Raw genomic sequence first — 27,874 nt, 5'->3', positions numbered from 1 at the left:
CCACAATGTGGTCATCTATATTTTTTTAAATTAACTTTACCTCATGTGGAACTTCTTGTAAACGATCCAGAGCTCTTATATGATCCAGTGTATCTATGGATGGAGAGAGGCCACCATGGAGGCAGAATATCTGTTTATGAATTAAAGTAAGGAAAATATTATTTGTTTTTCTAATTGCTATGCTAATGAAGAGCAAATAATGATTACCAATGTCAGTCCTAAAATCTCTTCAAAGTAAAGTTTGATAATATTTACTGTGGAAAATGTAAAAACTACAATGGAAAACCGAATTCACATAATTAGAACTGTTAATGTTTTAATCAGTCTCATCTTTTTATTTTATAATCCTACGGGGGTTTGTATGTCTGTTTTGCAGGGCTGGGCATCAAACGCAAAGTCTTCTGCATGTTAGGCAAGCACTGCAACAGTGAGCTACATCTCTAGACCCCTCCCAGGTATTTTATATAGTGTTTTCTCCTCTGGTGAATAGATCCCCATTTTTATGACCTGCCATTACATTTTCTGCTGGTTATTGCTGATGTATAAAACTGGCTCTTTTGGCAATCTTCCTACTAATCCCTAGTTTTGGTTACAGTAGTTTTTCAGTTTTCTCAGATGTTCTGAGTACAGAATCACATTATTTGCAAAAATATGTATTTTTTCTTCTCAATGTGTTGCACTTTAATTCTTTCTACTGCTCAGTGCACTGGCTAGAATTTCTAAAACAAAATTGAACAATATAATGTTTTTATTTGTTTTTTGTAAACAACCTATTTTCAGGACCATCTGCTGGGGATTCTGAATCAGGGAGAATAATGCACATTTTTTTTGGTTTTTGTAGTACTGGGTTTGAACCTAGGGATGCTCTACCACTGAGTTACACTCGCAGTCCTTTTTGAGACACTGCCAGGCTGGTTTCAATTTGTTAATCCTCCTGCCTCAGTTTCATGAGCTGGTAGGATTACAGGTGTATGCTACCATGCCCAACTAGGATAATGCAGGTTTTAAGTTTTAGTGAGTGTTTTTCTCCTGATTTTGATGAGAAAGTCTCTAATATTTCACCGAGTATAATAAAGTTTATCCCCGGAATTAATGCTATTAATATAATTTTTCTTTTAAACTGAATTTTATTTTTGATTTTTTTGTTTTAATTGTAGGTGGACACAATATCTTTATTTTATTTTTATGTGGTGCTGAGGTTCAAACCCAAGGTCTCATGCACGCTAGGCTACAATGGAGCCACAGCCCCAAACCTAAAACTGAGTTTTAAACCATGGGCATGTGATTTTTTTTTCCAAATAATTTTGGTCTGATTTTTATTTTTCTGTGTTGCCAAGTCTGATTGGTTACTGAGATTACACTATGTATATAGCACAAGTTTTAAAAGCTCTTCATTTTTTTTCCCCAAGTTCTGGAACATACAAATTATATGTTTCTTAAAAGTTTGGTGGAATTGATCTATAAAAGTATTTAGACCTGGTTATCTTGGTGTAATATACCAAACACTATACTATCTATTTGATAGGTAAGCTTGTCATGTTGTTCAAATACTCTGTATACCTACTTATTTTATCTACTTAACTTCTGATTACATGTAGTCTTCCCATAACATTTTAAAAACAATAATCTGTCACCAATGGTATATGTGTATACTGTTTTGTTTCTTTAAAGTACTATAATAGTGAAGATCATTGGCCCATTATAGATAAAGAGTCTGGATGACGCCGGTAGGTGAGGAGAGAAATACATAAAATCTCTACCAATGTACCTATCTGAAAAATTAGATACACTACCCAATACTGATAGGCTCTCTTCCTAAAATAATTTTGTCCATTAATATTAAGACTATTGCTTTATGGTCTGGGGTTGTGGCTCAGTGGTAGAGTGCTTGCCTAGCATGTGTGAGGCACTGGGTTTGATTCTCAGCACCACATATAAATAAATGAATAAAAGGTTCATCAACAACTAAAAATATAAAAATAATTTTTAAAAAAGGCTATTGCTTTAAAAAATTGAAAACCTTAATATTTTATAAATTCATGCTTTCATTATTAAGTCTAGGCAAAGTGTTATCCTTTTCATTATTGCAGTGTTCAAAATTGTGGCTGGGAAAATATGGGTTGTTAGGATTATACAGAGGAGGTCATAATCAAATTATAATCCCACCAACAGGCCAAAAGATTATCTGTTACACCCTTGACAACTGTAGGCTTTTAGAATTAAGAACTGCCAGAATTTTATTGTATTTTAAAATTTAGATCAGCTCAACTCTCAGTGAAATCTCTAGAAACTGGAATAGGAAACTTGCACAATTTTTCTCATATTTTTGAATGTTTTATGGTGTACCTGCAATACTTATAAAGAGTGGAAACAAAGTACTCACTTCTTAGTGAAGAAGGTATATAATACACAATATAACACTTGCAATTACTATGAAAATAGTAATGAAAGATTTTTAATTTTAACCGGCAGACACTGCATGTGTGGAGATAGTTTTAAATATTATCTTCCTTTAGTAGTATTGTACATCAGTATCCTAAGCATTTATTATAGCATTTATCTATAATTAAAAAGCACATTAGCATATTCTTTGACCAAAAGAAACACAGACATCTGAGAACAGGGAAATTTATTGTTTCTAATGTACATAAAATTTATCTCTTTCCCTGCTCTGAAATTTTAAGCATAAGACAAAGAGGGTGAAAAAGCCAAGGAGATGCAGAAAAGTCATGTAAATCTAGATTTTAAATTATTAAATATATTCTTATGTTTAAACTCCCCTCAAGATATACTTACACACCTGTCCATCTACTAAAGCTGTAAGTGGAAGATAATCAAATAGATCTGTAAAATACTTCCAAACATTGGCATTTCCATACTTTCGTAGACATTCGTCATAAAAGCCATATACTTGGGTAATTTGTCGGCTTTCATGATTTCCTCTCAATATTGTAATGCGTTCTGGGTAACGCACCTAGGGAAAAAAAAAAACGCACACTATAATCGTATTTTCACTAGTATAATGTCAAGATCATTAACTTCTGACCCATTTCTTCAAATTGCTTTTCTGTCTACTTGTAAATGTTATCTTCTTTTGAATAAGAAACTTTCTCATTACTAATAATGTCCTTTTGATCAACCTTTGAAATTTTTATAGTTGTCCTTGTTCATTAATAACCTTAAACTGATACCTATACTACAACAAGCTTGTATCTGATTTTTTCCATTATCATCTTATCAAACTATCATTAGTGTTTTACATCTTTGTAGAACACTATGATTTCTTACTGTTGAATAAATACTGAAGACCTGAGGTTTAAACCCAAAACAAACTTTACACTTCTTTCCTTTTCAATGTCATAGGAATATTGGATATGCCAATAAAAACATAAAAATAGGTCCTTGCCAAATGTGGGCAAGTTCAAATGTATTAACAGTTTCCTTTCTATGACAAAACAGAAAAACATATCCTGTAGCACATCACAGGTTAAACATCCTTAATTCAAAAATCTGAAATGCTCCAACATGATGCCACAAGTGGAAAACTTCATGCCATGAAACTATATTTCATGCACAAAATTATTCAAATTATATAAAATTATAATTGGGTTATGTGTGTAAGCAATATATGAAACAAATTAATTCTGTGATTAGACTTGGGTCCCATCCCCAAGAAATCTCATTATGTATAGGTAAATATTCTGGGGAGGCAAAGTCCCAAATCCCAAATACTTCTGGTCCCAAGCATTTCAGCTCAGGGATATTCAACCTGCGTTTAATTAGAAACATGTCCGATGAGCAGTATGAAAAAGCATCAGATTCTGTAAATTAACCAAAAGGCTGCAAATGCATACTTCAATTCATACATACGCACTAAGAATCCATTGTGTCCAACGTTAAACTTGGTGCTATAAAGTTAGGTGCCAGGTCCACACAAGTATAACATGTGACCTCTGCTAGACTAATCTCATTAAGGAGATACATGGCATAAATAATACAAGGTAATAAGTCACTATGTAACATAACAGGTGTGACAGTAAGCTTCATCATCGTAATTTAGAGTAGAAGGAATAAGGCTAAAATGGTTAAAGACTTCATGGAAAAAACAATATGAGCTGAGTTTGGGCAGGAGGGATAAAAAATCAGGGACAGAGTAATCTTTTGGGGACACTGGATAAAGAAATAAATGGAGGTAGTCTAGAGTACCGAATAAAAAATTATTTTGAGGCAAAGAGTTTATGTTATCAACTAGTGGCAGGCAAATTTAGACTAGATTATGATGGTCAGCCAAGGAATTTAACTGTACAGGCAACATTGGATCAATGGGAATAGGGAAGTTAACAAGACATAAATGTTAAATAAAGATTTAACTTGGTGGTATATGCAAGGTAATTTGGAGGAAAAAAAGAAAACAATTTGATCAATCATACCTTTAATGCTACAAGAAGAGTCACAGTCTCCACGGAATAATAACCTCTGTCTACATAGTCACCCATGAATAGATAGTTTGTATCTGGTGATTTTCCACCAATTCTAAAGAGTTCCATAAGGTCATGGAATTGGCCATGTACATCTCCACAGACTGTAACAGGACACCGAACTTCTTGCACATTTGATTCTTTTGTTAAAATTTCCTTAGCCTGTTAGAAAAATGAAATCAACAGTTTAAAAAAAAAAGGACATCACAAATTTAAAGGTATCATTTCTTACCTAGGAAGAGAAACTGTGTGTGGGGGGGAAACACTTTAAATGTGCCTTATAAGGCATAAAATGAAAACTACCAAAATTAAATATCACTTTACTAGTGTTACTGTAACAAAAAAGATGAATAACAAGTGTTTCCAAAGATATGGAGAAACTGGAACCCTTGTATACCACTGGTGGAAATGTAAAATGGTGTAGCTGCTGTGAAAAACAGTTTGGCAGTTTCTCAGAAAGCTAAAACAAAATAACCATATATTCCAACAATTCCACCTAGGTATATTCTTAAAAGAAATAAAAAAAAAAAAAAGAAATGAAAACCCGTTTACATACATTCATGGCAGCATTATTCCTAATAGTCCCAAAGTGGAAACCACTTAAACATCCATGAACTGATGAATGGATAAATAAAATGAAGTATACCCACAAAAGAGAATATTATCCAGCAATAAAGCAAAAACTACTGTTGGGCACAGTAGTGTGTACCCATAATCAGAGCAAACTGCAAAGCTGAGGTAGGACTGCAAGTTGAAGGCCAGCCGGGGCAACTTAGCCAGACCCTGTCTCAAAAGAAAATTTAAAAAAGGAAGTAACTCATTAATAAAATGCCCTTGGGTTCAAACCCCAGTACCTTAGAGAGAGAGAGAGAAACTAATGTATGCCATAATTTTGAAAACATTATGTTAAGTGAAACAAGCCGATTCCAAAATAAGGTACATTTATATGCAACATCTGGAAGAGGCAAATCTAGAGAAGAAAGTAGGTTAGTGGAAACTTAAGAGTATAGAGGCAGAGGACTAGAGGTACTGGGGAGTAACAGCTAAGTAACGTGAAATTTCTTTTGGGGGTAATGAAAACATTCTACTATTGTGATGGACACACAGATAATATATGAATGTATTAAAAGCTACTGAGGCTACTGTGAATGGGACAGGTTTCCTAATTTCCTCTTCAGTAGATTCTTCACTGATGTATAGGAACGTGTTTGATTTGTGGGTGTTGATTTTATAACCTGTTACTTTGCTGATTTCACTTATGAGTTTTAGAAGTTTTCTGGTGGAATAATAACAAAACAGGAAAAAGACCTCTACAAAAACATTCACTGGAGAAAAGATAGCCTGTTCAACAAATGGTGCTGGGAAAATAGGAAATCCGCATATATCAAAATGAATTTAAACCCCTATCTCTCACCCTGCACAAAACTCAAAGTGGATCAAAGACTTAGGTACTAGAACAGAGATCCTGTGCCTAACAGAAAACAAAATAGGCCCAATCTTCACCATGTGGGCTTAGGCTCTGACTTCCTTAACAAGACTCCTAAAGCACAAGAAATAAAATTAGGATTCAATAAATGGGACACATGCAAACTAAAAAGCTTCTTCTCAGCAAAGGAAACAATAATGTGAAGAGAAAGCCTACAGAATGGGAGAAAATCTTTACCACATGTACCTCAGATACAGCATAATCTCCAGGATATATAAAGAACTCAAAAAACTTAACATCAAAAAAACAAAACCAAAACAAAACAAAAAAACCCCCAGTCAATAAATGGGTTAAGGGGGCTGGGGAGAGAGCACTGGCATGTGTGAGGCACTGGCATGTGTGAGGCATGTGTAAGCACAAGGCCCTGGGTTCGATCCCCAGCACCTAAATAAATAAATAAATAAATAAATAAATAGGCTAAGAACTTCATAGAAGAATACAAACAACAATAAATGTTGGCGAGGATGTGGGGAAAAAGGTATACTCATACACTGCTGGTGGGAATGCAAACTGGTGCAACCATTATGGAAAGGGGTATAGAGATTCCTCAGAAAACGTGGAATGGAACCGCCATCTGACCAAGCTATCCCAATCCTCAGTTTATAGCCAAAGGACTTAAGATCAGCATATTACAGTGATGCAGCCACATCAATGTTTAAGCAGTTCAATTCAATTCACAATAGCTAAACTAGGGAACAAACCTAGATGCCCTTCAACAGATGAATGTATAAAAAAGATGTGAGAGATATATACATATATATGAGATGGAATATTAGTCTTGAAGAATGAAATCATGGTATTTGCTGGTAAACAGATGGAGCTGGAGAATAACATGCTAAGCAAAATCAGTCAATCCCCAAAAACAAAAGGCCGAATGTTTTCTCTGAAATGCAGATGCTAATTCACAATGTGGGGTGGTGTGGGACTAGGGAAAAATAGTACTTTAAATTAGATAGAGGTGAGTGAAGGGAGGGGAGGGTTTATGGGGATGGAAAGGATAATAGAATGAATCAGATATTACCCTATGTACATTTGTAACTATATAACCAGTGGGATTCTACATCATGTATAGCCAGAAAAATGAGAAATTATACTCCATTATATATGATGTATCAAAGTGCACTCTACTGTCATGTATAACTAAAGTAAATTTAAAAATTTTTTAAAAAGAAAGGAAAATAAAAAGTTACTGAGTTGTACATTCTAAATGAGTTAACTGTATGGTACAGAAATTTTCTTTCCATAAAGCTGTGTTTTAAAAAGAACAATCCGAGGCTGGGGTTGTGGCTCAGTGTTACAGTGCTTGCCTTGCATGTGTGAGGCACTGGGTTTGATTCTCAGCACCATGTATAAATCAATACATAAAATGAAGGTCCATCAACAACTAAAAAATACTAAAAACAAAAAATTTAAAAAAAAGAACAATCTTATTTTCAAGTTTAAAAAGTCAATGAAAAAATTCACAATTACTCAAATTCTCATATAATTTTTTTTGGGGGGGGGCACTGATACAGGGGATTGAACTCATACATGTTAGTCAAGAGCTTACCAGTAAGTTATATCCTTATCCCCCACCTTTTTTAAAAATTTTGTTTTGAGACAGGGTCTCGCTAAATTGCCCAGGCTGGCCTTGAACTAATCCTGCCTCATAATCCAAGTAGCGGGGATTACAATGTGCAACCATGTCTGGAATTCAACAAATTCTTACACTGATTCATAAAACGACCTTCACTTCAACAACTTCTTTTGATGGTGGGGACTGAACCCAGGGTCTGACATGGACTAGGAAAGTGCTCTACTACTCAAGCTACATCCTCATCCCCTAACCCTAGACTTCTTTATTCCACTATTTTATATTCATAGAGTTAAGTTAGAATACACCATTAGGAGGTGCTGAAGTACAGAATTTATGTATTAAATACTAGATTTTTTCATTGATGAATGTAATACTGGTCATCATTTGTTTAGCTTTCCTTTATTCTTTGTCATCATGTTTCATAACTACAACAATGCCTATTTGTTGTTGTTATTGTTGGATAATAATCCTGTGCTGCCTGAAGACCTTTTGGTCAGAAACAGACCGCATCTTCAACAGTGGTTCTGTAAGATTATAATACAGCTGAAAAATTCCTATGGTTAGCTGACGGACATGGTAAAACATTACAGCACAATGTATTACTCATATTTGTGGGGATGGTGGTACAAATCTACCATGCTCTCAGTCACATCACACAATACAAAATAATAAATGACTGTTACTGGTTTATATATTCACTATGTTATACTTTTTATTAAGAGTATTACTCCTTTAAAGTTTTACTATGAAACAGTATGCTGTCAGCAACAACCTCATATATCTTCTGTTTACTGTGTTTCTTGATTGTACCATTTTCTCTTATACTTGAGTTATCTTGAGTTTAAGTACCTTCCACGATATTTCCATGGTGAAATCACCTAATGATTCATTTCTCAAAATACATCCTCTTTGTTGTGATGCAACTCTGCTGAGATTTAAAAAAAATATTTCTTAGGTCTAATACTCCACTGCCTTAGGCATGTAATAAATTTTGTGTTCTTTTTTCTGTTTTAAAACACACACATCTTCTCTCCTATATGTGTGTGTGTGGTAGGGACCAAACCCAAGGCCTTGTGTATGCTAGACAAACACTACCAATAATGACCCATTCTCAGTCTATATTTCTTAAAATTGGATTTTTTCACTCTTATAATCTGGAAATCTATTTAACTAGTTTTAATAATTTGTTGATTCTCTTCCATTTTCCATATAACTATAAAATGACACGTCTTCCTTTACACATCTACTAGTACAGGGTTGAACAGAAAGCACTGCAGTATACCCAGCACTGCCCATGTTAAGGAACCTTTTCTTAGAATTACCACAACTTTAGTTACAAAGTAGAGTTCACCTGATAACATCTTTTTTTGTATTGTGGAATGAGTCAATTTTTTTCTCTATTAATGTGATAAGTATCAGTAATTTTCTAATGTTATTCTTGCATTCCTAGGATAAATACTCTTTGATCATTAAGTACTTTTAAAAATACACAGCTGATTTTATTCCACCTATGTTCTTAAGAGCAAAGAGCTATACTATAGGCTGGGGATATAGTTTAGTGGTAGAGTATATGTTTAGTATGAGCAAGGTCCTGGGTTCAATCCCCAGGACCAAAAAGTTCTATACTTTGCCAAACTTGTCTAGTGTTTTGATTTATCACAGTATCATTAACTTCAAAAAGTATGAAACTGGGGCTGGGGAGATAGCTCAGTTGGTAGAGTGCTTGCCTTGTAAGCACAAGGCCCTGGGTTCGATCCTCAGCACCCAAAAAAAAAAAAAAAAAAAAAAAAAAAAAAAAAAAAAAAAAAAAAAAAAAAGTATGAAACTTTCCTTTTTTTCTGGAAAATTTAGTATAAGCTATGGATTACACACCTGCTCTTCAACAGAATGTGTCTCTAAAACAAGTTGGGTCCTATTTGGGGGGACAGGTTAAGAGTGATTAGATTCCCAATTTAACTTATTTAATAATTAGTTATATGTAAATAGGTATTCTGTATCTTCTTTAGTCAATTTTAGTATTTTTTAAGCAAATTGTCCATTTAAATTTAAAATTTTATCACATAGCTACTCATGACATTCTTGTGAGTTAAAAATTCTCCTGTGCTGGGGTTGTGGCTCAATTGTAGAGCACTTGCCTAGCAGGTGTGAGGCATTGGATTTGATTCTTAGCTCCGCATATAAATAAATAAATAAACAGGTCCATCAACAACTAAAAAAAATTTTTTTTTAAATTCTCTTTAACAGTCTTCATTTGTGCTATCACTATTTTCCTTGATCAAACTTCCCAGATGTTTATTCCATCTTTATGGAATTATTTCTTTTGCTCTTTATTTCTTGCTACTCTCATTTTTGCTTTTACCTTTATTACTTCTTTTCCTTAATTTCTGATGGAGCCACTGCTGAGTTAAAAATAGCTCAGTAAATTTTAATTTTTTAAAAAGTATTTTTAGTTGTAGATGGACATAACTTTATTTTTGTATGTGGTGTTGAGGACTGAACCCAGTACCTCATGCGTGCTAGGCAAGTGCTCTACCCCTGAATCACCACCTCAGCCCCAAGTAAAATTTAATCTTTGGTTTCTAACATACCACTTAAGAACTATATTTTCCTCTCCATCCTTTTAAAAAATTATTTATACAATTTATTACTTATTACATGCTGGGGATTGAACTCGCCAGAACTTCATGAATGCTAAGCATGTACTCTGCCACTGAGTTACATCCCCAGCTGCCCGTCCTTTTTTTCTTCCCCAAATCTTTCCTTTTGGCAACAGGTTTTTTTTTTTTTTTTTTTTTTTTTTTTTCCATCATGTCTACTCTGTTTTCTTGTCTTTTCTTTTTTGGAGGGTTCAAAAAAGAATAATTGAATAACTGGTGTGATACAACCTGGAATTTCCAAATTCCAAATAAATAAATTTCACTTTTTGAACATTTGATCTGTTACTTTTCAGCACTAACAAACTTGGTAAGTCTGGTGTTGACTTGACAAAGGATTGACAACTCTCCCCCACTGGTATGTCCATCTGCTTAGTAACAAGTCCTTTGCTGCTTCTATCATTATCTCAGGTCTGTTGCCCTCCTTTCTGTATAATCTGGGCAAACCAACAGGTGACGGCAACAGTACTGTCAATGAAGTGGTGCAAACAGCCAGAAAAGATAATTTTCAGTGGAGTCTCTATGGGATTCCCTGGCTTCTCCACATATGTATCCCAATGTAGCTCCATAAAGTTGACGTATCTGTGTAGTGAACTGCACCTTCTGAGGTTCAGCAGCAGCCAGGCACTGTAACTCAGGTTCATCAGCCTCATCCAGCTCTGCCATTGTCACAGTAAGTTTCAGAAACCTCTACTCAGTTTCTTTTGTTTAGTATTATTACTGTTATTGCCCTCAATTCCTTTCCTAAATCTTTTATCTTATTTTGTTGTTACTGTCTTTGAACTTCTTATATTTAATTCACATCCTAATGAATTTTTATATATAATTTCAGATGCAGGGGGAATTTCTACCTCTTCCTTAGGTAAGGCTTGAATTTTTTTTTTTTTTTTTTGAGTTCTCTGTATATGGCTTCCCAAGCTATAGTTCTTTCTTGTAATAAATTATTTGCCATTAATTTGTTGCTGTCTAAATCTTCTATTTACTCCAATATAGTGGATCTTTTACAGACTCCTGGTGTACCACATCTGAGACTGGCTTCTTCTCCCCAGTGAATCAGAGGTTTACAGTGGAGGGGAGTATGGAGTCTAGAATGCCTACAAACTGCTTTCACTTCTGAGGCTTTTCTAAGAGCTCACTCAACTTGCATAGCGGAACACTCTCAAGCTTTGGACATATTCCCTTTTAATTTGCAGTTTCAGGGCATTCAATCTGTCACTGAAGGGTCCATTACTCAATTCCTTGTTTCTTCCCATCAGCTACTTCCACTATTTCTCAGTCACAAGGAATGAGTTAAAGATCCCAGTTAGCTGTCTCTCCAATAGAGTTGAAGAAAGTTAATAAAAACCCTTTGGGTTTTGCCAGTGCACCAAAATCTCTTGGTGATGTATAATGAGGATTAGTGCCCTGAGTTGTGCCTTCTTTTTTGTTTGGCTATTTATTCTTTCCTGTCCCTTGGCCTCCTAGTGGATGTGTACTTTTGTTGTTCATATCATTATCAGTAGTCAGGAAGGGAAACAGGTTAACTCCATTATAGTTGATGTTGGTTAGATCACATCGAAGTAATGTGATTCATTCTGTGGCAAATAAAGGGGGACAGTGACTAAAAAATAAGCTTCTCTTCCCCCTGCAACATTAGTAAAAATTAACATTAGCAAATCTACTTTCATATCCTACTAGAGGGAATGTACATACATTTTCTTTGGAAAGCAATTTATAGTAGCTAACAAAATGTTAACATGATTCAAGGAAAAGACTGCTAGCTATCTACCTCAATATCCATTCTAAATTCTTTCTCAATAAATTAATTATATTTAAGTCATATTCCCAGCTAAAAGATGAATGTTCCCAGTTTTTTAGTCAGCTTAGGATGATAATAAACACCATACTGGGTGACTTAACAAACAGAAACGTATTGCTCATGCTTCTGAAGGTTGACAAGTGTAAGATCAAGTGCCACCCAACTTGGTTCCCGTTGAAGGTCTATTCCTAGTTTGCAGTGGAATATGTATTATCAGGTGGCAAGGAGAGAAATCAATCATGTTTCTTGTGTCTACTCTTATAAAAAAACACTAATTCCAATTACAAGGGCAGCACCCTCATGACTTAATCATCCTCCAAAGGCTCCACCTAATATACCCTTCACCACTCTCCAGCCTATTTCCTGGAATGTATGTGATAACTGGAACTTCAGCAGCCATAAAAACAGGGGCCATTCCCTAGCAATGGCAGAGTATGGGAAGATGCAGAAGACCAAAAATATTCTCCTCGAAGATGTATTTTCTAATCCCTGGAATTTATGAAGACTATTTCCCATGACAAAAGATGAAATTAAGGATTTTGATAGGAGCTTATCCTGGATTATGCTGGTGGGTCCTAAATGAAATCATATATATCCTTTTATTTCTTTTTTGAAACACAGCCTCCATATGTTGCTCAGGCTGGTCTCAAACTCCTGTACTAAAGTGATTCTCCTGCTTCAGCCTCCCAAGTAGCTGAACTATAGGTGCATGCCATCAGGTCCAGCTTATTTGTATCCTCATAAGAGAGGCTCAGGTCATTTGGGGACAGGCCCTTACAGAGATGGCTATGTGAAAACAGATGTAGTTTGAAGAGGTATCAGTAGCCACCAGAAGCTGTAAGAGTCAAAGAACAGACTTTGCAGAGGAGTGTAGCCCAACACCTTGATTTTGTCCTTCTGGCCTTTCAGAACCATAAGAGAATATATTCTGCTTTGTTAAGTCACCTAGTTTATGGTAGTTTATTACAGCAGATACACACACACAAAACAAACCAAAACAAAATACAGAAAGAGATTTGGTTTCCTGAACTTTGTAAAGCTGCCAGAAGGTACCAGAACTCTGGACCTTACTTAAGTGTCTGTTTTTTTGCATTTTCTGTTATGAAGTCCAAACCTAACTCTTTTGGGGGAGGAGGGGTTGCTGGGGCATTCTACCACTGAACTACATCCCCAGTCTTTTAAAATTTGAGACAAGGGCTCACTACATTGCTGAGACTGTCCTCAAACTTGTGAGCCACCTGCCTTAACCTCCTGATCACTGTGCTTTACATGACACCTGGCTCAACCTAACTCTTAACTGATACATGGTTATACTACTGGAGCAAACAACTCCATTTGTAGACATTTATGCTGTAAATAAATCTGTATGTATAAGTGTGTATAAATATATATGGGTATCAGAACAAGCATGTTTTGCAATTAAGATAAAATAACTGGGTATTTATTATTGACAAGAAAATGTTAATATTTCTTTATTAGTATTTAACCTTTCTCCTCCTTGAGATGATAAACACCCGTCACTTTAGATTTGTCATGCTTATAGTAACTCAGTGCTATAAAATATTGTGAGATATACTTTAAAGTCCAATTTATTCCTTTATCTTTGATTTATTATTTTTGGTTTTGATAGTTCAAAAATCAGGATCTACAAATTAAAAGTACTTCTTACGTATTCAAATGGTTCTGTCAGGAAACTACATTTAGAGAAATCTTTTTCTAAAATCTTTTATTGTACCTTTATTCTAACAATAACAGTAGTAGGCTAGGAACTTTAGTATTTATAGGGAGAATACCACAAAAAGTCATATTCCATTTCCCAATCAGCAGGTCTTTCTTTCTCTAAGCCATTCCTGTCCACCTTTCTGGACCAAAGGAAACAGCCCTGGCATTTGAATAGACAAGAGACAGAAGCCATATAAGCAGGTGTATTTCTCTTCTAATTATGGAATAATATGTCCTATCCTATATTTATACTTTCAAATCTTTAAAGTTCTTTGTCCCCTTCAGTGATCTTCCACTATATTCAAAGTAACAGTACTCCCCTTTGCCTGTGAGGTTCTGCATGATCTGACATCACTTTATTTATCGTGGTGTTGTAGAAAAATTTGTGTACATTTCTGAATATCTCTAGTTTAAACCATTGTAGTATATTAATATCAGAATACAATTTATCTAATATGATTTAAACATTTATTCATCAGATTTTCTCATTAAAGCTGTTTATGAATGTTTATATTAGATTTTTGGTGAACATTTTCTGCTATATAATGAATGTCAATGATTCACAATGCCTGCTCATTGTGAGTCTATTGCCACAACTGAAAATTATATTTTTAAAGAAGGATTTTTGGCTGGGGATTTTCAGTTGGTAGAGTGCTTGCGTCACAAGCACAAGGCCCTGGGTTCAATCCCCAACACCGCCAAAAAAAAAAAAAAAAAAAAAAAAAAAAAAGAAGGATTTTTTAAACTAATACTCTTATGGTTATTCAGGATTTTGTAGGTTAAATTTTCTCTCATTTTGGTGTCATTTTCTGAGTTCTGCTGTTCAGAGTAGTTTCCATGTTGTGCAATAGAATAGGTTTTGTTTTTTTTTTTCCACATCAGTGAATATTTTCATTTCTTTACTAATGTACTATGCTTAGATGGAAATTTGTATTACTTTACACTTAGGACAGTATAAGTTGAAATTAAAATAGGCATGAACCATGTGCCTATTTTCAATAAAAAAATATATATGCTTCTAACTGTATACATAAAAAAAAAAGAAAAGAACTGGAAATTACATTGTCCTCTTAAGATAAACATGGTATGTTCAGACAAGGGAATGCTAAGTAACCAATATGACTCTGACAGTCTGAACTTAAAATAAAAAAACCGTAATATACCTCAAAAAGCATTGATTCAGTCAAAATTAAAAGGCTACATTTTTGAGACATGCCAAGAAACCAATTACATAAGAGCTTTTGAGAATGTAAGGTTCTGAATTAGCTTTGTCTAACTTGTTAAACAGAAGAAAGCATGTAACTGTTTTTATAACAACTAAGTTGTAATTAAACTTGTATTTTCCTATATTTTAACATCAAAGTTGATTTTCTAAGTCCGGTTATTTTCTATAATATTGGTGGCTTTGCTTTTTAACAGTTCCAAAAATTTTAGTAATTTGACTATGAAGCTTTGATAAAACTGCATTTATTCATAGTATATAGGTGTACATTAATGTAAAAGTTTTCAAATTTAATGATTTCTTCCTCCTTTTATAGTACTGGGGATAGAACTCAGGGGCACTTTACCACTGAGTTCCATCCGCAACCCTTTTTACTTTCTATTTTGAGACAGGGTTTCGCTAAATTGCTGAGGCTAGAATTATAGTCAAGTGCCACTATGCCTGGTTTAAGGAAAATTTTTTTTTAATTTCAGTTTTAGGTGCCAATATAATAAATACCAATAATACAAATTCACACAAGCAAAATATCTTTGCAGTCATAAATACATTTAAAGAGGATAAATCACTATATTAATGCACCTGTTTTGTTGATCTGCATATCAACATGAAAGAAAACAGAATATGATTTATATTTCTATAAAGATGTGTATTTCCATTCACTTCAACTTCTTTGCTAGTAGCTGTTAGTAATAATCTATTGCACTAATCCAAAGTACAGATTTAGAATGCTGTGATTTGAGAAACAAAATCACACTAAGACTTGTATTCAATCTAGGTCTATAATCCCAACTACTCTGGAAGCTGAAGCAGGAGGATCACAAATTCAAGCCAGTTTGGCATATTAGAAAGACTCCGTTTCAAAAACCAAAACCAACTGAATGTTTTCTCTGATATGTGGATGCTGATTCACAATAAGGCAGGGGAGGATAGAGATACTTTGGATTAGACTGAAGGGAGGGGAGTATGGGGATAGGAATGATAGAATAAATTGGACACTACTACCCTATGTGCATATATGATTACAGGACACGTGTAACTCTACATCATGTATGACCAGAAGAATGACAAGTTATACTCCATTTATATATGATGTGTCAAAATGTATTTGTCAGTATAACTAATTAGAATAGAAAACACTTTTTAAAAAGCAAAACCTTGTATGTACACTGTAAGAATCACACTAGTTACTCTATCCTCAGATTTACTTAAACCAATTATGAACTTAGCCAGGCTTTTAATTTGAAGCAGCGGTGAATGCCAAGTTCTATTCTAACAAAGGAATATTGTTTCCAAACATTGTATTCTAAAATGCTTCTAAAATATGATTTTCATTTTAATCTACCTTATTTCTGCAAAATTCCCCAAATTAAGTCTCCATCTTTTTTTCTTTTTTCTTTAGTTGTAGATGGACATAATACCTTTGTTTATTTTTATGTGGTGCTGAGGATGGAACCCAGTGCCTCACACATGGTAGGCAAGTGCTCTACCATTGAGCCACCACCCCAGTGCTCCAGCTTTTCTTTTGATTCCAGATTACCAAATACTCTTCTAATAAATGCTCTTTCTGCTTAAATTAGCCTGGTATATTTCCCAAGAGGTATGAATAATGGAGCCCATACTTTTCTTTTACTAGCCTGTAATTAGTTAGAATGAAATTATATGTACAAATCTTCCAGAAAACATGGGTTGTCCTCACAGTCCCAATTTAATTGTGTACACTTAAGATCTTTATACCCTTCTGTTTATTTAGACTAGGTATCCATAAACCTACATCTCTAAAATATGAAGTCTTATATTCTCTGTGTATAATCTAAAAAGTTACCCTTTTCCAAACTGAAATTCTCTGAGAGTTGATTTTTAGCTGTACAGCAAGTTGTGTTATTTTATTATCACATTACTCAAATTTATCTTTTTTTCAGGGAGTGGTCCTTAAACTGAGGATTTATTTTTCTCACTTAAGAAAAGCCCAGAACTATTCAGCTTCTCAAGGGCCATCAGAACAGCAGATTCTTCCCACCCATCTTTTCTGCCATGTAAAAAGAATTGCCTTTTTATAGTAATAAAATGGTACACCTCTAGGCACTGTATCTGGTATCAGAGATACCAGAAGATACAGCAGGCAGAAGGGACAAAGCTGAAGAGTTCATGCTAACATAGTCTGTCCCTTGCTATTAACAGAGGTCTCCCTCAGGTACTCCTGACATAGCTCACTGGCTAGTCAAGACATGTTCCCTCTTTTCCCCAATCACTGGGATCGGATTAGAATGAGGGTAGATTTGCTACCATGTGCAACTCCAATTAAAACTGAGGAAATTTTAGAAATTAAAAAGTTTTTCCTACAGTCTGACAAGATGGTTCAGAAATGTTCATTATCACAACTGAAACAATATTTTTACCAGAAATCAAGTTATTCCATAAGATAGCTTCTAGTATTGTTGGAAAAAAAAAAATCAAACTGGCTATCTCAGAAACTACGGAGGCCAGGCAGGGAAACTCAGAGATCCTGCCTCCAAATAAAAAATAAAAAGGGGTGGGGATATATAGCTCAGTGTGGGAGGCCCTGGGTTCAGTTCCCAGTACTGCAAAAAAGAAAAGCAAATAAACAAAATAAAAAATCAAACTGAACAGCATAGATCAGAAAGTTAACTGTAGTTCATGTATTCTATTACTACCAAAATACTCAACAGAGAATTTCAACTCTAAAATGGAAATCTTCACACAACCATTTAATGCCTTACATTTAAATACAGAAATTAAAAACAAGAAATTATAATTATTCAATTCTTTTAAGGGTAGTTACCCTAACCGTACACAGGTTCTACAAAACTTCAAGATGTTCTAAGATATAGGATATAGAAAAAATACATGTGAGTGAGCTTTATAATACTTGCTTAGTTTTTATCTATAGTGTGAAGAAAGTACTCTGTTGAGTCAGTTCCCACCCCCTCAGAATATTTTATATCTACTGTACAGATACCCTAGTGTTTTTTAAACACTTGATTATAACCAACACCCTTTACTCAGATTCATTATAGCAAGATCAATTTAATTTGCCTTCAGGGAAAGAATGTGTTGGATTGGCAGAAGTTAACCATACAGTTCATTCCTATTTTTAGTTCTCAGTGTAAAAGTCTTGTATGTTAGGGATTCCCAAAACCACCCCCAGGTTCAACAGTGATTCAATGGAAGACTCATAAAACAAAACATATAGTTGTATTCATGGGTATGATTTATTACAGTAAAAGGACATAAAACAAAATAGGCAAAGGCCTTTGGGCAAAGCCCTAAGGGAACCAGTGCAGCTTTGAAAGTCCCAGTGCAGTCATGCAGAATGCATTTAATGCCCTTGCTGTGACCTGAGTCAAGCAGGGAAGCACTACAGAGACCCAGTGTCTCAGATTTGTAATTGAGGGCTATCTCATCAGAGCCTTCTGCCTACCTAGTACCAAGATTCCAGACTCCCCCACACATACATTTTAGGCACAGTGAGCTATTCCTAATAGGGAATGGTAGGAACTCCCCTCAAACCCAACTTTCCAGGCACCAGCTAAGGGGAACCTTGCAACAAGACCTTTCTACACACAGCAATCTCAAAACTGCTATGTTAACTCTTCTCTGCACAATTCATGATTCTGTATGTAATTCTCAATGAGTGTTTTTTAATGTGACTTAGCTTATCTGAGACACAGATAATACCAAATTAAAATCTGCAAAGTGGACTATAGTGATGCTACATAACATTTAGCAGAGATATATCTAGATAAAAAGGTATTATTGCTACATATACTATATTCCTATATGCCTATCCATTCACATTTTTTCCCTTCTCACAAATTTAAGAAATAATCTTGGGGCTGAGGGTGTAGTTCAGTTAAGAGTGCATGTTTAGTATATGTGAAGCCTGAGTTTGATCCCTAGCATACATCACACCCACCCACACAAGTCATTTTCTTTCTTTTTGCCATACTAGGAAATGAAGTTGCTCAGGCTGGCCTTGAACTTACCATTCTCCTATTTCTGCCTCATAGTAGTTGGGATTACAGGCAAGTGCCACCATTCAGTCAGCAACATATTCTTCTTCTTCTTTTTTTTTTTTTTTGTGGTGCTGGGAATTGAACCCAGGCTCTTGTGCATGTGAGGCAAGTACTCTACCAACTGAGCTATATCCCCAGTCCAACATATTATTTCTTGCTGTTATAAAGTTCAATATATTACAAAGTAAAATGACTTTGGGAATGACATTTACAAATAAAAGGAAAAATGAAATACTTCATAATTTTTTTAACTTTTAGTTTTAGATGGACACAATACCCTTATTTATGTGGTGCTGAAGATCAAACACAGTGCCTCATGCATACGAGGCAAGTACTCTACCACTGAGCTACAACCCCAAGGAATACAAAATATTTAAATACACTAGTCTCCTCCATTTTCCCATAGGTAGTAACATTGTATTTTTGTGTTGTCCACTGCCAGAGCCATATTAATCAAAAGTTACTATATTTGTTTTTTACTGTGTACAAATTCTTCTTTCCCTTCTATTTATACACAATGGTCTACTATAATGCATTTTAGGTTATTTTTTACTCTCCAGGCAAATTCATTGATGTCTGGAATAGATGATATTAGATTAAGTTAAAAGCCCTCCAGGACTAAGTTATATTATATGAGCAAGGTGCTTACCTTCCTAGTTATAAGCTCTTCCACACATGATAACTGACTTTTTTCTTTTTTTAAATAGAAGGAAATGAAGCTTTCTTTGCAGTTCAACATTAAGTATCTGTATGCTAAACAATATTGAGGTTTGGAAATACATAAAAATCATATAATTTCAATATTTGAAAAAACTGAGGTACACATATGTATAAAAACCAAGATAAAAGTAAAAAACGATTTTAGGATGTGCTATCTATGACCCCACATTCTTAATATACTACAAACATCCCTCCATCCCACACTTATAGAGAACAAAGGTTGGAAGATTAGATACAAAAATGTTGAGGTATGAGGGCAGTGGATAGGGAAGGCACCCAGTGCTAACAGTGTAAAGTATTTGTTTTCCCACATTTCTTTCTTCTATTTTGCTGTTGTTGTATCACTGGGAAATGAACCCAGATATGCTCTATCACTAAGCTATGTCCCTAACCCTTTTTATTTTGAGACAAGGTCTCATTAAGTTGTCCAAGCTGGCCTTGAACTTATATTCCTCCTGCTTTACTCAGCCTCCTGAGTTTGTTCAGTTTACAGGTGTGTGCCACCACTCCTGGCTCTTTCCCACATTTTTGACATGCTTGACAATTAAAAAACAAAAACAAACAAAACAAAACAAAAAAAACAAATCATGGCTAGGTATGGTGGGCATAATTATAATCCCAGCAACTCTGAAGGCTGAGGAAGGAGGATTGAGGCCAACTTGGACAACTTAGCAACTGACCAGGGATGTTGCTCAGTGGTAGTGCCTAGCACATGTGAAGTCTGGGTTCAATCCCCAGTACTGTAAATAGTTTTTCAATCTGAAAAAATAACTTTTAAAACTCCAAAACAAATTGCAAATGGTTATTGCCAGTTTACCAACTGTAAAAGCTACCACCATACTGTATCTTATACAATGGATTTTATTCAGTTATAAAGAGATAAAGTACAAATACATGCTGTGAATATGGAAGAATCTTTTTTTTAAAATAACCTTGAAGCTATTGAACTCTGTTTTTTTTTTTTTTTTGTGGTGCTGGGGATTGAACCCAGGGCCTGTGCATGCGAGGCAAGCACTCTACCAACTGAGCTATATCCCCAGTCCTGAACTCTGTATTTTTAAAAAGTGATTTTTATAGCATTTAAATTATATCAAGTTTTAAAAATAAAGGGGAAAAAAAAAATCAAATGTGAAATACAGTTGTATCCCAAAATGGGAGTTACAACAGGTCCTCAACAACATGGTTTGCATTTCAGTTAAGAGTACTTTAGCTTTCACAACAGGAAATATTTTGCTGCATTACATAAAGTATAGGTGTGCATCATAATCAATGACTTCACTTCTTCCAAGACTGTGAATGGTCACTGTGGATCTGTTATTAAGTTCACATAGCAACAACAAAAAGGGTTACTGTGTTGCCTCATCTTGCAGTGATAAACATGTGACATTTTACAAAAATGGATATTCAAAGGAGGGACTTGGCCAATGATTATAATGCAATAAGAAATGAAATTCAGATCAAAAGTATATAAAATAGCTTACTGTATGAATGTTGACAGTGCTGCCATTAGAGACTCTAGATATAAAACTGGGAACTTAACAGAAATAAACCTTGTGATATAGATAAATAAAAATGGCAATATACTGACACAAATGAGGAAAGTGGTTGAGATAAAGGATGAAGATACTCCAGAGGAAATGACAGTGGCAAAATCTCATTAAAATAATTCTCAGAGATATTTCATGACACTGAAAACAAGGAGAAAATGTTGAAAGCTGATCCAAACTTAGGAGTATGGCAGTTTATCACTACACAGAAAAGACACATACTCTAGCTCATATATTATATGATGAAACAGCAAGCACTGCTCAAGTGTTTTTTTGTTGTTGTTGTTTTTTGTTTTTTGTTTTTTTTTTTTTTTGAGGCAAGGTCTTGCTAAATTGTCAAGTCTTCAAGATCCTCCTGGCAAAGCCTCTCAAGGCATGTGCCAACAAGCTTAGCAGTCAAGATGTCCTCGATTAGTTTTATTATTTATTTATTTTTTTACAAAGAAGTATCAATTTTTTTTTTAGAGTTTTGGAGATATATTAGAGGTACCCCCCAAAATAACAAAATAAAATATGGGTATATTTATCAGAATCTTACTATATCAAAAAGTAGCAATCCCAAACTGCAAACTGCAATCTGTACATCATAATAACAAATGTTCTTTAAAAATCTCCCCAAGACACAGTCAGTCTCTGGGATGAAGTCAAGGAACATCAAATTTATATTTGTTTTCCAGGTGATTCTCATGCATGTTTTAAAATTTAAGGAGGGCTGGGATATAGCTCAGTTGGTAGAGTGTTTGCCTCGCAAGCACAAGACCCTGGGTTCAAATCCCCAGCACCGCCAAAAAAAAAAAAAAAAAAAAAAAAAAAAAAAATTTAAGGAAAAGATGGACAATCTGAATACATAAAAATGATAAAACTTGTATTAAAAAATTACCAAAAAACTTCCCCAAATTGGTAAAGAATATTTCTTTTTAAAAATATTTTTTCAGTTGTCATGTTTTTTAATATGTTCTGCTGAGAATCAAACCCAGTGCCTCACATGCTAGGCAAGTGCTCTACCACTGAGCTACAACCCCAGCCCCAAATACTTCAAATTTAAAAATGACTTTCCTAATCTTCAAGGAATATGCAGAATCAAGAAAAGATAAAATGTAAAATGAAACAAAAAAATATGCCCCAACTCTGTAAGAAAAAATTCATGTTGTACCCACTCTATGATTCTGATAAATCTACCTGTTTTCTCCATGTATTTTGGTATCATATTTCATTTATTTATTGTGAAGTTCTTATCACCCACTGTTTGTTATAAAACAAAAATCTATGAGGTGAAGAATTAGCTTCACCCAAAGAGAGATTTGGCCTTTGACCCTGAATGTCCAGTCTGATAAAGAATATCTCTGCCTGTGAACTTTTGACTTGGTATAATATCAGACCTAAAGGAAATGGAAAACAAAAGCAAACAGACCCTCCTGGACTTGACTCCATGCCTCTTTTCCCTTGGCTGATCCTAGTTTGTACTTTTTCCCCATTATGATAATAAACCATAATTGTGAGTATAAAGCATTTAGTGAGTTGAGTTCTTCCTATAAATGACTCAACCTAAGAATGATTTGGGGAATCCATTTACAACTGGTGCAGAAATGAGGGCAATCTCAGGAAATGTTCCTTTTAACCTCCAAGTTGGCTAAACACTCAAAGGTGGTAGAAAAGGTGAGCCCAATTTTTGGGTTTTGGGGACTGTGCCCTCTAACTCCTGCAAAATCTTTTTTCCCCTTGGTGCAGGGGATTGAACCCAGGTGCTCCAGTATTTAGCTATGCTCCCAAGCCCCACAAAATCCTTTTTGATTATAAAAGCAAATCACATAATGAAGAATTTGGAGGGTTTTCTCTGACTACCACACTGAAAGTGCCTCTTAGTTGGGCATAGTGGTACATGCCTGTAGTCTCAATTACTGGGGAAGCTGAGAACTGCCTGAACCCAGAAACAGAGTAAGATCCCTATCTCCACAAAAAAGAAAAAAAAAAAAAAAAAAAAAGGGGGGGGAGTCCTAGTGTCCTTATAGTTAAGGATTATTTTTTAATTCTTTTGATCATAAATGTATCTCAAAGGACAGTTTATAACAGATGATAAACTGACCCAGGTTACAAAAGATGCAATAGCAAACCAAGTCTAGGTTTGAGCTCTTCCATTCCCTAGAAAGCAAGCAATCTGTAACGCACAAATCTTCCCAGGATCAATATTACTAAAGAAATTTAGGCTTGATAAGTAACATGGAAAAGGAAGTACTAGATAACATTTGGTTAAAAATAAAAGAACAAGGGCTGGGGAGATAGCTCAGCTGGTAGAGTGCTTGCCTTGCAAGCATAAGGCCCTGAGTTTGATCCCCAGCACCACAAAAATAAATAAATAAATAAATAAAATAAAAAATAAAAGAACAGAAAAATATATTTATATGCAAATTATTCTTAACAACCTATATGAGGTTTGCATTTCACCACACTTACAGAACTTCTAAGAAAATCAGTTCAAAACAATTAAAAATTTCTAGTTATCAGACTCGAATTCCTCATATATATTAGATCATATCTATGATTTTAGCACTATTCTATTAGAAAAAAAAGTTCAGAATATAGTTTGAATTTATGAAAATTAACTGGGCATTAATTGTCTCAATTTCTGGCACTTTGGTTTTCTTTTACCAAAGGAGGACTTCATTTATCAACTCCTTCAGAATGTTTATCCTAAAGAAAAGACTGGGAAGGAAAATTTTCTGGATGTCCTTAAAATCAGAAGAAAAGGCATATGTTGCAAATAAAATTACTCAATAAAACAAAATTTATAATGTAAATTTTATAAAATGTAAAATGTAAATTTTATAATATATAATGGGTACAGAAATGTACCCATTAGTTCAATACAAAATTTAGTTTTTCAGTTATAGAATAAAATTTATCAGGTGGAAAGATTTAACATATCATATCTAATGTCAATAAATACTTGATTTAGCATCTAGTCATTAGTAATAGTTCATGCTATTTCTCATCTGGCTTAATTTCTTTACCTGTCAGCTCAGACAGGCTGGCTTAGATAAGCATGAAAAACCATGATTTGTTCAGTCAGTAGAATTGGGTCTTAACCTCATATTCCACTGTAACCATGTCATTCTTTGTTACCATCACAAAGAAAAGAGCTATTTTCTACATCACTGCATTTCAAACTTTATCAATGGACCACCAAGGCTGGCACTAATCCCTGTTCAAGGGGAATTTTAAAATGAAAGCATCGGTTAGGCTTTTGGCCTTAAGACCACTTTTTCTTTTTCAGCTGGCAACATCTCCCAGAGAATAACATAAAAGATTTTCTTTAACTCACAAAAATTGTTCAATTTTACCAGGATCTAATCTTTACAAGATGATTCTGGATATTCAGGATTGAAGCATGCTATTTCACATTAATAATGAAGTAGGGCAGTGGGGGGGTGTAGCTCGGTCATAGATCATTTGCCTAGCACATGTAGGGCCCTGGGTTCAAATCCCCAGCACCCCCACCACCAAAAAAGATGGATGAAGTAAGTACCAGGTGTAGTGGTGTATACCTGTAATTCTAGCTTTTCAGGAAACTAGAGAAAGAATAACATATTCAAGGCCATCCTGGTAACTTAGTAAGTCTCAAAATAAAAAAGGGGTTCAGGACTTAGCTTAGTGGTAAGGTGCCTACCTAGCATGAGAAAGGCTCTGGGTTCAATTTCCAGTAACCAAAAAAAAACCCCAAAAAACAAAAAACAAAAAACCACCCCCAAAACTGTCAAAGTCAAATATCCTACAGATATTTCTGCTTATTGAAAAGCTGAAGCCACTACCCAGAAATGTACCCATTAGTTCAATACAAAATTTAGTTTTTCAGTTATAGAATAAAATTTATCAGGTCAAAGAGTCTAAAATTTCTTTTACTCAAGACAAGAGTTAAATATAGTTCAAGTCACGTATATTCCAAACAATGTGAGACTGACTCTTAGACACAGCATTTTTTAAAAGTACTGTGCATACCACTGTTGCAGAAATGAACCACAGAAGCGGTTTCTCCACATACATGAGAGGATTCAAGTTCACAATTAGCTTCAAAAGCTGGGTTGCTAATTCAGATTCCTGTAAAAGAGTCTTCTCAGAAGATATGCCTTACTATTTTATACCAACAATTTTTAACTATGCTGAAATTAACCTCAAAGCCAGACATATCATACCATTCACATTCTTACTTTGGTAGTCATTCGCCCACTAGCTGTAGCATGAATTTTATTTTTGCCACTATCTCAAAATAGGGACTTTACTAGTACTACTTTGGTCTTGATTTCAGCTGACAAGTTTCAGTTTTTAAGCTGAAATTAGAAGAGGAATTTAATCTAAAATGAAAAATCCACAGCCTTCTCATGTAACATTCTATATATACCTGCCATTTTTGCTCAGAAGGGAAGGGTAAGTATTAAGACCACCATGTTAGGCACACCTTGATCCCAGAGATCTGGGAGGCTGAGGCAGGAAGATCCCAAGTTTAAGGACAGGCTCAGTAATTTAGTGAAGCCCTCAGCAACTTAGTGAGACACTGTCTCAAAATAAAAAATAAAAATGCCTGGAGTAGTAGAGTGGTAGAGTGCCCTTGGTTCAATTCATGGTATCAAACAAACAAAAAGACAACCAAGTTAGGGTTACAAAATTCTGCAGTACTTTGTGATGAAGATAAAATACAAAAGAGTCACTATATATGAAATCCCCTTTAGGGATTAGGGGATTCAGTTCCCAGTGGTGGGGTGGAATGGGGGGCAGGGGCAGCTAGGATCTTCTCTTTGAGGTACCTTCACCAGAAGTCATATCAACACATCTATTTTATATTTCTTTTTATTTTTTAAAATATTTTTTAGTTGTCAACATTTATTTATTTATTCATTTATTTATTTTTATGTGGTGCTGAGAGTCGAATCCAGGGCCTCACACATGCCAGTCAAGCACTCTACCACTGAGCCACGACCCCAGTCCCTCTATTTTATATTTCTTTCCAAAGAAAATGAATTACTGGGTTCAATACCCAGCACTGGGGAAAAAAAAAAGGATAAAAAAATGTATCCTTTCTTCATTTAACATTCACTGAATGCCTATTTCTTACTTTACCTGGGCAGTATTACGATACAACAACTCAGGAGATCAGTAAATATTATTCCTGTCTCACATAAAGGGAATAAAAAGTGCAAACACACTGGCAGCTAGTAGGATGTGGAGAATTTGAATTCAGACAGGTGGAATCAATAGCTGTTACAAAATCCAAGTAGGAACTACAAGAAAAAATATAAATATACACATAACCACAAGGTATGCCACAGATGCTAGCAGATGACTGTAAAATAAAGTACAATTCTTTATGTGACACTCATAGCAAGATTAACTGACTTAGCTAATTTCAAAACTGGCTATTTCAATGACATCCGAGCTCGAGAGAGACATTTAAAAAGTAAAATTTAAAAAAAAAATTTTTTTTTTTAGTTGTAGATGGACGCAGTGTCTTTATTTTATTAATGTGGTCCTGAGGATCGAACCCAGTACCCCACCCATTGTGAGGCAGGCACTCTACCACTGAGCTACAACCCCAGCCCTAAAAAGTAAAATTTAACACTTGAGATTACAGGTTACTACACAAGAAAAATTAAAGTCAATTGAAAGTGCAAGTAAAGTTTGTTTCAGAGAAATATCATTTCCTCCATAAGCTGTATTCAGAATTTTTCCTGTATTGTTATTTAATATACAAAGGCCATGCTCAACATTAATTAGTTAAAAAGCAACACCAGTAATTAATTACTCTTCCATTTCTAGGTAAGTTTTGCATAATTTTAAGAGTGCCCTATTAATATAATAAGACCAAAGAAATCTTTCCTTCTCCATTGCATGCCGGGGGCATCCTGACTTCCAAACACATGATTAAGATAATTTTGTAGAGTCTGGATTGAAATAAATAACCTCCTTCCTTATTCCTTCATGGACTCCAAATGGAACTTTTCAACACAAAAATGAGAAAATCGTTTAGTCCACATTACAAAAGATGAGTAGGAAAAACTCCACAGACTTCAAAATGGAGAGATCGAAATAATTTCAGTGGTTAAGAAAACACTGGTAGGTTGGTGCATACCTGTAATTCCAGCAACTCTGGAGGTTGAGGCAGGAGGATCTCAAGTTCAAAGCCAGCCTCAGAAGCTTATACAGGCACTAAGCAATTTAAGAGATCCTATCTCAAATTTTAATAAGAGGTGGAGATGTGGTTCAGGGGTTAAGCGCCCCTGGGTTCAATCCTTGGTACAAAAACAAAACAAAAGAACAACCAAAAAACCCACTTTGGATAGTTCAGAAAACGATTATCACATAATCAAGAATGGCCTAAAAAAACAGCCTCTTGCATGTTTCTTTACTCTTTGGAAAAAAAATCTTTACATACAATAAAAATGGAAATAACTTTCTGAAAAATGCTACCCTGCTTGAACATACCCTAATTAATATTCAAATCAAGCACTGTTCCGAAATTTAACACTTTCTGTCTTGTTTCTGAAAATCAACACTACTCCCAAGAAACCACTCAACGCCAAGGCCAGTCAGCCTACTTATACCAAAATCAAACTCTACTTTAAAAATCCGTCTGCCATTACACATTTCT

The 27,874-nt window shown here is 34.8% G+C and overlaps 1 protein-coding gene and 1 pseudogene across 1 annotated transcript in view; both read right to left on the bottom strand.

Moving 5' to 3' along the window:
• Ppp2cb (protein phosphatase 2 catalytic subunit beta) overlaps positions 1 to 27,874 on the bottom strand; it is a 35,614-nt gene that overhangs the window by 6,744 nt on the left and 996 nt on the right. The window contains exons 2-4 of the mRNA XM_047551643.1: positions 4,431 to 4,640; positions 2,801 to 2,974; positions 41 to 130 (exon numbers count right to left, since the gene is read on the bottom strand). Coding sequence (XP_047407599.1) covers positions 41 to 130; positions 2,801 to 2,974; positions 4,431 to 4,640 — 474 coding nt within the window. The remainder of the gene's footprint in view (positions 1 to 40; positions 131 to 2,800; positions 2,975 to 4,430; positions 4,641 to 27,874) is intronic.
• LOC124983946 (mitochondrial import inner membrane translocase subunit Tim8 B-like) lies at positions 10,315 to 11,849 on the bottom strand (annotated as a pseudogene).

This window comes from Sciurus carolinensis, chromosome 4, assembly GCF_902686445.1.
Source record: "Sciurus carolinensis chromosome 4, mSciCar1.2, whole genome shotgun sequence".
NCBI classification, from domain to species: domain Eukaryota; kingdom Metazoa; phylum Chordata; class Mammalia; order Rodentia; family Sciuridae; genus Sciurus; species Sciurus carolinensis.
The sequence above is the reverse complement of the archived record's forward strand: the minus strand, read 5'-3'. Positions and strand labels throughout refer to the sequence as shown.